Below are 13632 nucleotides of genomic sequence, written 5' to 3' on the forward strand. Positions count from 1 at the left end.
TTCTGTATATGCAAATGGTTAAAGAAACATTTTGTGCATATAAAAATATCCTAGCACATCACTATATTTAATGACGGAGTCTGTGTGCATACATCTCTGAATGCCATACCTAAAAATTGCATAGTTTCTTTATAGTATGCATGAATAGTGACATAGTGATGGGTTCTACTTTTCATATAGTGCCTTAATGTCTTTGATAATTGGACCCTTGTAATAATACTGCATCTCTGGAATGGTTTCTGGAATCTGTTTCCCAAACTCTGTTTGCCAAATGTCAAGTATACTATAATAAATAAGTATTTTCTTTATCATAGTTTATGTACAATGTGTTGTTTGGGGGAGACCCTGCTTAAGAGAGTTTGCACATTGTATGCCTGCAGCCTTTCCTTCACACATCTAAACTGGCCTCATGATTGCTTCATGTAGGTAATGCTCAAACTGGAGGGGAAAAAAACACAGCAACAAGTGTCAAATACGTGATAAATACTCCTGCGATTCTCACATATTAAGCCCCCCCCCCCCCCCCCCCCCCCCCCAGAGAATGCCGCACATTCTCTTAGATAATGCACCTTGCAGGAAGTGGGTGCTCAAGTCGAAAAGCAGACAGAACATTTACATTGTAAGGCCAACAAAATTCTGAGAATTAAAAAAATCCGAGCAGGAGGCAGTATCATTATCTTCTTGCAGTGGGATGTTAATTTAACAAAATTGTAAAATATTCACTGACTGACCAAATACATTGTTAACTCAGTAGATTATTTCATCTGTCTATACAAAAATACAAATTCTAGAATAATCTTACATATACTGTATACACACACCTTTTTAAATGATACATTTACAGCAGCTGTGTACAAAACTGGCGGTGCTGCACGTTAAGGTTACTCTCTTTACAAGGTTAGTGTGCAGCAAAATGCAGGGCAAATGTGAGTGAGGGCCAACCGTGAGGGAGAAGGAAGGAAACATAATAAACATGAAGGGAGCCGGGATCAATTATGACCCAATGCGTCCCTGAGAGGGTCACGACCTGTAAAAAAAAAACAAAAAAACACGTTGACAGTAGTTTCTTAGCTGTGAAATAATTTTTACAGAAAGTAAGGTCCGTAAAAGAACTCGGAACAAAAATCAACTCAAATACACAAGTAATTGGAATAAATTAATAAAAGATTTATCATCTATCAACACCATTAGAAATAGGAAAATTAAATGTCTTAAATAAATTAAAATGTACAATTTTAAATAAAAAATTATAGGGAAATTGTGTGGCTTATCAATTTTTTTTTGATAAGGTGGCTCTAATCAAATCTTTTGGACCAACACGTGAAGATCGATCGCACTCACTGCATTCCAACCACCTTTTCCAAGCATTTGTCAGGCTACGGGAGTACAGTACACACACACACACACACACACACCTGCTGAGGTGGAACGGGATCTTTCACCATTTCAGTGTCAGGACATCACGATGAAACTAGGTGTCATCGGTGACTTATATACATGTTTGAATATATATATTCATTAGCAACAACAAAAAAAGCTTCTCTACTGCCTTTTTCCCCGCGTTAGCTTTGTTAACGCTCAGCGAGCAAACTACCACACGGAGAGTGAAACAGGCGCAGGTAAGTTGCACAATGCCACAGAGAGAGAGGAGAATGCACTGAAGGTACAGAGGTTCCAAGCGTATGCTATTTTAAGGAGAAAGGCGAGGCATCTCACACGTACACGCTCTTTTAAGCGTTGCCATCAGTGGGCATGTTGAAGTCGTTGGTGACGAGCAACAGAGCCTCAATGTTGGCGGCCGTCTCTGGACTCTGCATGGAGAGGAAGTCTGACACGTCCATGTTTGCCAGCGCGTGAGGAGACGAGGCGTTGACGGAGGCGGAGCCGCTCACCATCGTAGAGAAAGTCTGCGTTGAGGAAGAAGAGACGGCTTCCTTTCTGATGTCACCCAACTTGGAGGAAGACTCCGGGAGGCAGCACGAGGAAGAGGAGGCGGCGGCGGCAGGATGTGGCGGGGGCTCTTGGGGCTGCGACGGAGGAGGAGGGGCGCCTTCTGGTGGTTGGAGCTGTGCGGCGGTGGGGACCACAGAGGAGGCGCTTTTGTCTTTTGTCATGTCCCTGCAGGCACAATGACACTGGCACGACTCCTCCTGCTTGATGATGATGACTGGCAGGCTCAGGCCGATCTGCTGGACAGAGCTGCCTGAAATCACAGTCGATGGCGCGTTTCAGTTTCAGCATGTACTTGGGTATATTTTCCATGAAAGAGGTGTCACGAGGTAAAAACGAGAAAGCCACAAGGAATGGGTATTTGATTTAACATAGTGGGAACATCTAGAATGCATCAGTATCAGCCCGATACTGGACATGGTTAAACTCTATATTTTATCAGTATCACTGCCCTGGGCTTTGACACAGTTATCATTTCGGCCTTTTCCTGTATCATTCATGGGAGGTTTCTAGGGTACAGAGCCAATTAATACTGTATTAATCTAAACAGTTTAATCTGTTTAGATTAAACTGTTAATCTAAACAGTTTAATCTAAACAGTTTACACTGTTTAGATATAATACATATAATAAACTGAAAATTTTCTGGAAACAAAATGGTCTTTTGATTAAATAGTATGTGATAACAAGCTCATGATTAAATAGTATGTGATAATAAGATCATCGCATGCCCTTCGGTCTCGGGCTGATACTGACACTTGGGGGCATGATACCTTGCCTGATACCAGACAAACCATGTGATAACCTATAAATATTCAAGTGTTGGCATGCTGTTGTTCACTTAATCTTACCAGCATTTCCTCCCACTGGTATGGCTGTAGTGAAGAATACCTTCTCTACCTTTGGACCTCCTTGATGTGACTGTGAAGGAAGCCAAAATTTAAATCCAAGTCCAAATAAATTAGTTTTCGGCGCCATCGGGACTGGAAACTCACTTGTTCAGGGGTCTGATTGCTGTTAGCGGCACTGCTCAGGATCCACTGGAGGTTCTGGTCAGACATGACCAGGCCGGGCTGCAGCAGGCTGGGAGTTGAAGCGATGGTGATGGTGGCTGGGCCGGAGTTGGAAACGACGCCGCTGGCCAAAGGCACGGGTTGAGCTACAGCTGCCAGAGGGTCTGAGGTGGCGCCTGCGATGACAGACACGGCTGGAGTAGTGCTGGCCGCCGTGCTGCTCAAGACCGGGGCTGCTACAGCGGGAGTGGAGTTCGGGTCAGACAGAGCAGTAGGTTGGGCGACGGTGTCCGGCTGGAGGAATGTGGATGGCAGTGTGACGTAGTGCTGAGAGGTGACGTGGTTGGGAGTTTGGGCAGGTCCCTCGGAGATGTGCACAAAAGTGGGTGGCTGCATGGAAGTGGCGGCGGCGGCGGGCGCGGCTGAGGCGGGTGCGAGGGCCTGAGAGCAAGGAAGAGCCTCGGTGGCAGCGGCTGCGTGGGAGCAGGAGGATGAAGAGGAGGCGGGATTGAGGGAGAACGAGATCAGAGATGAAGCTTCAGTCACCCTCGGCGGGGTCGGGGTGTCCAGGGCGAATGACTCAGTGAGGCTCTCTGAGGGGAAATAAAGTATGAGTAAGCGGATGTTCACAACACGGATGTTTGGTTTCTTACCGTTCGGCTGGACCTCATCTTGGCTGACGCTGTTTTCAGGACTCTGGAACATGAGCTCAAAGATTTTCACAGGGGTCACGTTGTTCAGATCTAAATTCTGTGCCTGGGAACGAATGAAAAAAAAATCAACTCATTGTACTTATTTAATGACACATCTTTACCATGTACATTAATTACTTTAAGTATTTCAACTATTTCTATTTTGTTTCTAATATTAAAAGTCTGGGCTGCACAGTGACCGAGTGGTTAATGCGTAGGCCACACAGCTAGGAGACCAGAGTTCGATTCCACCCTCTGGCCATTTGTGTGGATTTTGCATGCGTGGGTTTTCTCCGCTTTCCTCCCATATTCCAAAAACATGCTAGGTTAATTGGCGACTCCAAATTGTCCATAGGTATGAATGTGAGTGTGAATGGTTGTTTGTCTATATGTGCCCTGTGATTGGCTGGCGACCAGTCCAAGGTGTGCCCCGCCTCTCGCCCGAAGATAGCTGGGATAGGCTCCAGCACCCCCCCCCGTGACCCCCCATAGAAAATGAATGAATGAATGAACTAATATTAAATGTCTGTTATCATTCAAACCATCTATAACTTCATTGCTTTAACTCAGCAACTTAGCAAAGATGAGAACACTCACAGCAGCCAAAAGTGCTGCACATTAGTTGTGAAGTACGATGTGATGTACGGGACGATTGCACTATGGCGCAAACCAGAAACGAGACGACCTTGTGAATTCAGAATCCATAAAGCTGAGCTCAACTTACATTGTGAATTTGCTCTCGTAGTTCAGCAGAGTCAGTGGAGATCAGACTTAAATCACTGAGGCACAGTGAATGATTTGCATCCTGCAAACAAATAAAGATGAATGGAACTGACAGTCCTGCAGTAAAACCCTCCAATGTGCCAAACCAAGTCGTGCAAAACAGGATGTAACTGTTAAATACCGATGCAGTGATTTGTGTATGTGAGAAAGTGAACGCGGAGCAACACAAAAACGTGTCCTGGCAGAAGTGCGAAGCCGCAGTGGCGTGACTCACTTCAGACAGCGGGTGAGTGAGGGTGACGCTGAAGGCCTGTCCCTTGTCGTGACCCCGGATGTGGCTCTTCAGACTGTACTGGCTGCTGAACGTCTTCTCGCAGCCGTCACTCGGACAGTTGAAAGGCTTCTCGCCTGTAAAAGGATGTCAATCAAACAGAATCAGACTGCAAGCAATACTATAATAATAATAATAATAAAATCATTATACTTAAAAAGCACACAAAAACATACATCATAACACAAATGTACAGTATTTGGCTACGAAATATTTAGTTAAGACATTCAAATGAGGAAACACTATACCTGTGTGGGTCCGTACATGGGTTTTTAGGTGATGACTTGCAGCAAAAGCTTTGCCGCAGCCGTCATGGTCGCACCTTGAGGCAAAGAACAAATCATGTCAGACATCTCTTTGTATGTAATATTCATAAGGATTATTATCCTCAGTTATTATCATTCAACTAGTTCCTCATTGGAGTGCTCACCGGAATGGCTTCTCTCCAGTGTGCGTGCGAATGTGCTTCCTCAGGTCGCTAAGAGTGGTAAAGTACTTTGTGCATCCCTCGGATTCACAGTTGAATGTTTTGCCCGTGTGGAGTCTCTGGTGTGCTTTTAGCCTGCAAAGACAAATTGAGTGGGTTTCAACTGCATGAAAGGTCCCCATTACTAAATATTGACTTATTAATGATGTTATACAGTAAAATGTGTAACTGAGAATCAAACATGGGAAATGTCCAAATCACTTTCAATTATTTGCACCACATATGAGAGAAGAGTTTGGTCGCTTTTGAAGTTGAGGGGGGGGATATGATATTTTTCCCATGGGACCCAGAATTCCTGGCAGCACGCCTGCTACTGCCTTTTACGATATGAAAAAATATGAACCATAAAATCACCTCAAGTTAGGCAAAAAAATAATAATTTTACTTATTGAATACAATTAAATTATTTTTCAGGTTTATTAGCTTAGCCGTGTGACAGTCACAAACATACGGGTGAGTGTTAGCCACATGTCTGCATTAGCTGTCGTTTTATGACAGAAGACTAAACTGAGATTTTTTAATAAATTTGTTTATATTGTTTGGTGATACATTGTATTTTTTTTTAAATGTTATAGTGCTGCTTGTAAGCTGTTATTACAGTTGTTTTGCAGTAAATGTTATAATTGGTAAAATGTGTGCTTTTTATTTATTTTTTTAAGTGTTGTGGGGTAGGCTATAGAACAGGGGTGGGCAAACTACGGCCCGGGGGCCATATCCGGCCCGCCAAGTGTTTGAATACGGCCCGCCCAATCTTTCCAAAGTATTTCATTTAAACTCAACATACAACCTGGCATCATGGCCTGAGCCAACCTTTTGATGGTTTTATCAATTTCGTTTTTTGACATGGTCTGTTGTTTACAAAGTGCTCCTGAAAAAAGGGACACAAGCACATAATAATAATAATAGTAATAATAATAATTAATATTAGATTATTAGATTATTATAATTATTATTAGAACTATTATGATTATTATAATTATTATATTAATGCTAATTATTATATTAATTATATATAATATTGTTATATTTGCATATTTTACATAATAATAATATAATAATTATTATTTTAATTTTATTGTAATTATTATAATATTTTATTATTTTTAAAATATTTAAATATAAATATAAAATAATAAATAATAATAGCAGATTGCATGACAATTTTACAGATACAATAATACCAGGTGGACTGTTACGTGTAAAATATATAGTCTGCCCCCCCCCGTAAATTTTGTCATATCAATGCGGCCCGCGAGTCAAAAAGTTTGCCCACCCCTGCTATAGAACATAGAAATAATGTAGAAATATATGCACTTTACTTTAATGAAGGAAACATTTAATTTGAACAATTTAACTATCTCATCCTGTGTCTGTCACAGCCAGCAAGTGTTGAAGGGTGATGATGTTATGAGAATGGAATGGAATGGCATGGAATGGCCTTTATTGCCATTATACAAGATGTACAACGAGATTGGAGAGCTTCTCCTTTCAGTGCAATAGTCAAGTTAAAAAAGTCGATTAAAAAAAGACAGTTTAACAAAAATATACAAGATATCCAAAGTATACACATAATATTGCACAGGAGCATATACAGGAGCAGACATATTGCAGATATATTAATTTTAGTGCAGTGATGAATGGGTCTTAGTGCAAATAATGAATGGTGTATACAGATGAGTAAGTCACATATGAGTGTATTTTATTGAGTTGATAAATAAATACATATGTTTGAGGTAGTAACAGAGGCAGTGATGGAAATATTGCACATTTGCATTACGCTAATGACCGGGCTAATGACCACTAATCAAGTTGTGTCCCATTTTTTTAGTGGCTTCTTTCACTTGGCCCTAAGTTTTAAGGGTTAAGGGAAGGGGCAAGACAAGGGGTAAGACGAAGGGGAAGGGCTAAGGGGGAGAACCGAGATTCAGCCTAGCTTTTGGCTAGCATACTTCCAATACACTACTGAGAGACATTTGACTTATTTAACATTGCTGAAAAATATTATAATACATATGTCCTTTAAAAGGGGAACTGCACTTTTGGGAATCTTGCCCCAAAAGTTCCCCTTTTAAGACACAGGCTGGGTGCTTCGAAAGAGACACAAACAAGCAATGTGCTTGTGAACGCTACACAATGGTACAATGAAGTGGCTCACCTGTACAGAGTGTTGAAGGCCTTCTCGCAACCCTGCACATCACACTCAAACGGCTTCTCCTTGGTGTGCACGCGGACATGGATCTTGAGGCTGTACGAGGTGAGGAAGGCCTTGCCACAGCCTTGCTGGTTGCACACAAAAGTATACTCTCCCCGATGAGTTTTCTGGTGCGTGCGCAGGTTGCCCGCCGTGCTGTACGTCCTTGTGCAACCTTCGAACATACACTGGTAGCGTTTCACCTGATACAGACGTGGAGACAAACAGAAGAATGAGTGCCAAGAGTAAAAGGAATTTGCAAAAGGAATTTGACTCATTTGGATGAAGTGGCTGAATGAATGACCTTTCCCAAGGGACTTGGACACATTGAATCAGCCACCATCATCAGCGCATGAGGTGGACAGACTGTTTTATAACACCAATGCCTGCAGCAGTGGAGCGGCCTCCTACTTCACTCACTCATTCATACATGCACATACACAGCCTCAAGGCAATGGACATTAAAGTAGTCCATTTTCTTTTCTGCAAAAAAAATGTCTCTTCTGTTTAGAAGAATACAACAAAACAGAGAGAATGCATCAATGGATGTTTCTCAGCTAAAATTCTGAAGACCTTTTCTGCAGACACAAATTAAACAGTTGTCGGACCAAACCAGGTCAGTGAGACAGTAAAGCAGGGGTCTCAAACACGCGACACTAGTTTGAGGCCCCTGCCTTGATATGAAAGTTTAATGTTAGTGCGGCCCGCACAAGTTTGATATGGATGCTGTATGGTATCATGTACCCAGAAAAAATTATTACGTTTGATTAATGTTCATGTTAAAGGTTAAATAACTGTTAATCGTTATCCTCCCTATCCGTGTGGAAGTGGTAAGTTTTTGGCTATTTAAGTTTAAAGGAAATAACTTGAAGGCTACCGTTTAGGTTGCTAGCTCTCTAGTTTGCGAGTTAGCATGTGTCTCAAGCCCCTGCAGTTGCGCAATATGTTGTAAATAAAAAAAAGTATAAATGTGACTATAGTCGTGTTTTGTCATGTCTACAGGGCTCTAATAATGCTTTGTTCATTTTAATCTGATAAAAATAATTTGTCTACCCACCAACTATATGTGGTTTCTTGAGTTTTTATTATTTGCCGTTTTATTATTATTATATTTATTTATTACTGATTGATTGATTTTCTTTATTCTTGATTTGTTTATTTATTTTTCATCTTATTTTGTGCAGAAAAACAGTGTAATGTTTTATCAGAGCTTTTCTATATTGTAGAAAATCGGAACCAAAGCACCGAAAAAGTTTGTATAATTTTTTTTTTTTGGAAAACCTGATGGGACCCAGCCTTGCCCAGACCCTAGCTCCAGTGGCCCCCATGTAAATTGAGTTTGAGACCCCTGCAGTAAAGACACCGTCGGCTGGTTCAACATTTTTTAAGCAATAAAACACCAAAGTCATTATAGTGGACTCTCTGACACAGCATGCTAATATCTGGGATAGTTTTCTTTGGGTCAAATATGCCTCTAAAGGTGCAAAATAAAAAGCAGTCACATGGGAATCTGTCAGCAAATCTTGTGAGACCTCGAGTTCAAGACAACAAAGGATTAACTCTGCCTGAGTTTGGCTTTCTCTCTGTCTTTTTTTTTTTTTACAACGCACATTCCATTGGAAGAACATCAGATAAAAACAGACTCTGCAAGGTGTCATCAGATGTGTAATCACTTCTTACCAAATTCAAAGTTGACTGTTTTCTAGGTTTTACAGAGCTCAACTTCTTTTTACACTTGAGTGGCCCTTAAACAAAAGTATGTGAGACACATCTGTAATGAAAATCACCGTTGCATTATGTCTTTGTTATTAAAAACGTAAGGTTTATTGTTTTTATGTCTTAATGTGAACAGCTTTGTGAAAAAAACAGACAAATTTGAAAAAAAAAAAGTTTGTCCTAACAATCTGAGAGCTGTAAATTTGGTCATTCTGTTTCATTTCAGTGTAAAGGCTCAGATAGCATGAAGCTGCTTTTAAAAAGTATGACTGCAATGTTAGCCATTGCTCACACGGCTATGCTAGTTGTGGCCCAGATTCCTGTTTGAATGGGAAAACAACAAATCAACATATTTAAAACCTGGATGACAACATAAAATGTTATAAAAGACTGTATCTTTCCTGCTGATTGATTGTGTTGCCTGCCATTGCAAAGCCAGGACACAAAGCTTCATCTCTATGGAGACAATATGCGCCTTTCAAGTTCTACTACTATTTTTTTTTTTTTACATTTATTGTCCTCCTGGAGGACCATTCTGTCCCTAGGCTAGCTAAGCGTGTTAATAATACCTCATGGAGACATGGTCACATGTGACAAAGAACATAGCAAACACAAAGACAATCTAACAATGAATACATTCTGAATCAGGGAAGCACCCTTGTAGCGATAACAAACATGGCCGCGCGTGCAGGCAGGCAACGCGATCATTAATGCTGACGGCCACAACATTCTGATGAGAAGTATATAAAAAAATGAATAGCTCACTAGTCCAATCAAAGCTGTGTGTTTATTGTATTGTAAAGTCAGACTCTTGATTGTGCAAGTGGACATAATGTTGAGGCTAATCGGTGTGTGACTAAAAACAGGAAGTGAACCTTTCCTTTGTTTGTGACTCAAGTCACTGTGTCGACATCTTATTTCTTTGCGATTGGAAGTGTTAACCGCAGGGAATTCAAACTTTATGTGCCAGTATTGCTTAAAAGATACTTCACTTCCTCAAATAGTGGCTTGTTGTGTTGATCTACTCAAATGCAGAAAGCATCAGGCTTATATCAGGGGTACGGTCATCCTATTTTTCCCCTGTCCCTAATTCTTTTTGGAATAATGTTGAAATGTTTCGCAGCCCTGACAACTTGGTTGATTGGTTAATTAGCATATTTTTTCTCAACACTTGAAATCACTCTAAACTAAATCATAATCAATTGGCATGATGGCTTCTGTAAATGGCTGTAAAATAACAAATGTCTATCCATTCATCTTCTACCGGCTATCACGGGAGCTCATACTTCCCTCTCCCTGTCCGGCTACTTTGTCCAGCGGATCCCGGGGCGTTCCCAGGCCAGTTGAGGCCTCCTACGAGTCTTGAACACATCCCCGAGCCACCTCATCTGGCTCCTCTCAATGAGTATGAAAAGCAGTTCTACTCTGAGTTTCTCCCAGTAAACAGTACTTCTCGCCTTATCTTTAAAGGAGATACAGAGGCCGCATCACTGCAGACACCGTACCAATTCTCCTGTCGAACATGCTTTACATCCTTCCCACACTTACCCAGCAATACTTAAAATTCTCCACTTGGGACAGAGTGGAGTTGGCACTCATTTCAGAACGAGAACCATGGACTCAAGACATTGAGGTGCTGATTTTCAACCTGGCCACTTCACACTCGGCTGTGAACTGATAGTAAGAGTTGAAGGTCATGGTCCAACAAAGCCAGCAGGACAACATCATCTGCAAAAAGCAGAGACCTAATCCTGCAGCCAACAAACTGAAACCTCTTAACACCTTGGCTGCACCTAGAAATTATGTCTATAAAAAGTAATAAACAGAATTATTGACAAAGGGCAGAGCCTAACCATCACTGGAAACGGGCCCAACTTGCCGGGAATGCGAACCAGGAACCAGAGTTCCTCAATGAACATGGTTGAACATCTTCTCCAAGTCCACAAAATGCATATAGAGAAGTCAGACAAACTTCACGGCAAGAATGTCGAAGTGGTCCACAGTTCAGCGACCAGGACAAAAACCACGCTGTTCCAATCCAGCGGATCCTCCTCTCTAGAATCCCTGAACACATCTTACCAAGCAGGTTGGGAAGTGTGATCCCAGTTAGAAAAGACACCCTCTGTAGCATTCATTCATTCATTCTCTACCGCTTTTTCATCACGAGGGTCGCGGGGGGTGCTGGAGCCTATCCCAGCTGTCTTCGGGCGAGAGGCGGGGTACACCCTGGACTGGTCGCCAGCCAATCACAGGGCACATATAGACAAACAACCATTCACACTCACATTCATACCTATGGACAATTTGGAGTCACCAATTAACCTAGCATGTTTTTGGAATGTGGGAGGAAAACCAGAGTACCCGGAAAAAAAACCCCACACATGCACGGGGAGAACATGCAAAATCCACACAGAGATGGCCGAGGGGGGAATTGAACCTGAGTCTCCCAGCTGTGAGCCCTGTGCGCTAACCACTCTGTCACTGTGCAGCCCACACTGTACATTCATTCATTAATTTTCTACTGCTTATTCTCACGAGGGTTGCAGGGTGCTGGAGCCTATCCCAGCTGTCTTTGTGCGAGTCCAGCACATCCTGGACTGGTCGCCAACCAATCACAGGGCACATATAGACAAACAACCATTCACACTCACATTCATACCTGTGGACAAACCGGAATACCCGGAAAAAAAACCCATGCATGCAAGGGTGGAATTGAACCCTGGTCTCCTCGCTGTGAGGTCTGTGCGCTAACCACTCGTCCGCCGTGCCGCCCCCTCTCTAGCATTTTAGGCTAATCTTCAACTAGCATCAATCACCATAGGTTGCTATGGTAGCTTGTCAACATGAATGATATGAGTTTGTCTAACTGAATCAATTGGCTTTGACATAATTGCTGAATAGGTTGTCATGAAGAAATGTTTATTTAAAAAGCATGCTTACTACACCATGAGGTTATTTTTTCACAGCCAGGGGGAAATGGGAGGGGCTTGAAATCATGGTCACATGACTACCACACCTTCCCCTAAATAAGTGCACTGGCTATAATTTCAGTATTTAGGTTCTGTTATTGTAACTGTTATTGTTTGTGTCATCTTACCTCTCTCTGCTTCGTCTCTGGACACTCAGAGTGCAGGGTGAGGGTGGCGCCCTCTATGTTTCGTGGCATAGGGGTGGATCCGGGATTAATAGTGAACTGGATCTGGTCCGGCGAAATGGTGTGGTGCACATAACCCTGAGACATGGCGTCCGGGTCTGCCATAAAGGCCAGGGACCCCTCCTCTTCATCTCCTTCGCCTTCAGTGATGAAAGTGACCCCGTCATCATCGCCTCCGCAGTGACCCTCCTCCTCGCCCTCCTCGTCCAGCCGGATGGGGTCCCGCTCGATGAGGACGGTGGTTCGGTCGTAAATGCGGCCAGACGACGACGACGAGGGTTCGGCCATCAGGTGCTCGGCCTTGTCGAAGTGGACTTTATCTTCATCTTCATCCACCTCCACCTCAAAGTAAAGTGGCGCCTCTGTGCGAGGGCCATTTTCAGTCATGGTCCTTCCCTTTTCCCAAGGAAGACTTGGACGCTTCACTCTGACAAAACAATAAATTTAATTGAGTTTTCTAGGAAATAGTTTCCACAATAACACTCTTCGCCTTAGTAGGGGCTTGATACAAAACTGACTGAGTCCCACAGTACACAGGAGAGATGACATCTAGAACATTCCATTACCAGTAGTGGTTGAAAACTTCACAAATCACAAAAGAAGCGTTACGTCTACCTTGTAACGTCACAATGACTTTGTTGTAACTGATAATGAAACACAAGCTAACGTTGACAACACCGCTGCGCCGCTACACACACACACACACACACACACACTCACACTCCTACAACACGCTTCAAGGTTGGCCTGCTAAATGCGCACTTTTGTTGCAAATTGTGCTTAACGGACTCACAGAGGCAAAAATATTTTTTGTTTGTCATATTTTCGTTTCTTAGCGTCTCATCCTGCGGTGCTACGAGCAGCCACAAATGATGATTTGACTGAGAAAAAAACGGTAATGTGTGCACCGGTAATTACGCAACCAACGTTGTGACTTTTGGAAAACTCATTTTTGTCTATTACTAAAAAGTATTCATTAATACATTAATCCTTTAACGTCAATATTACCAGTTAGCCTTAGCTAGTGTTACTCCGGCACTAGGTTGCTAGGCTAGAAGTTAGCTTAGCTCCTCAGCTAGTCCCCTAACATTTTAATGTCGACAGCTGACCTCAGAGCGCAAATGTTTTTTTTTTTCCCAGGCGTAACAATACAATCTGACAAGATGACAAAGCGATATATTTACTCTGAAGACAATAGAGTTGCGACATTAGAAAAAATACATTTACCTGCGAGGATTGTTTTGGGGTTTATTCCCGTGCTTTGGCTGTTGAACACTTTCTTCCTGTCATATCCCCTCCCTAGGTTGCCAAATGACGTCACGCGCAATGGATTATGGGGAATTTCATACTCAAATCAGGACTACCAGCCTTTCACT

The 13632-nt window shown here is 42.3% G+C and overlaps 1 protein-coding gene across 1 annotated transcript; it reads right to left on the bottom strand.

Annotated features, from left to right (window-relative positions):
• Positions 1–531: 531 nt before the first annotated feature.
• On the bottom strand, positions 532–13625 carry mtf1 (metal-regulatory transcription factor 1). Its single transcript, XM_058053191.2, has 11 exons — positions 13484–13625; positions 12200–12683; positions 7351–7589; positions 5139–5270; positions 4957–5030; positions 4652–4785; positions 4379–4459; positions 3616–3718; positions 2945–3555; positions 2801–2870; positions 532–2203 (listed from the first exon to the last, which is right to left on the bottom strand). The coding sequence occupies exons 2-11, from the start codon at positions 12641–12643 to the stop codon at positions 1731–1733; spliced, it is 2361 nt and encodes a 786-aa protein (XP_057909174.2). The 5' UTR covers positions 12644–12683; positions 13484–13625; the 3' UTR covers positions 532–1730.
• Between the last annotated feature and the right edge of the window lie 7 nt (positions 13626–13632).

Source organism: Doryrhamphus excisus, linkage group LG5 (assembly GCF_037039965.1).
Source record: "Doryrhamphus excisus strain RoL-2023G ecotype Guam linkage group LG5, RoL_Dexc_Guam_v1.1, whole genome shotgun sequence".
NCBI lineage: Eukaryota > Metazoa > Chordata > Actinopteri > Syngnathiformes > Syngnathidae > Doryrhamphus > Doryrhamphus excisus.

Coding starts and splice junctions, on each gene's coding strand:
- mtf1 (XM_058053191.2), bottom strand. CDS start 12,643: ATGACTGAAAATGGCCCTCGCACAGAGGCGCCACTTTACTTTGAGGTG. Junction 7,590..12,199: donor CAGAGACGAAGCAGAGAGAG/GTAAGATGACAC, acceptor CGTCTGTATCAG/GTGAAACGCTACCAGTGTAT. Junction 2,204..2,800: donor ACCAGTGGGAGGAAATGCTG/GTAAGATTAAGT, acceptor CTGTGATTTCAG/GCAGCTCTGTCCAGCAGATC.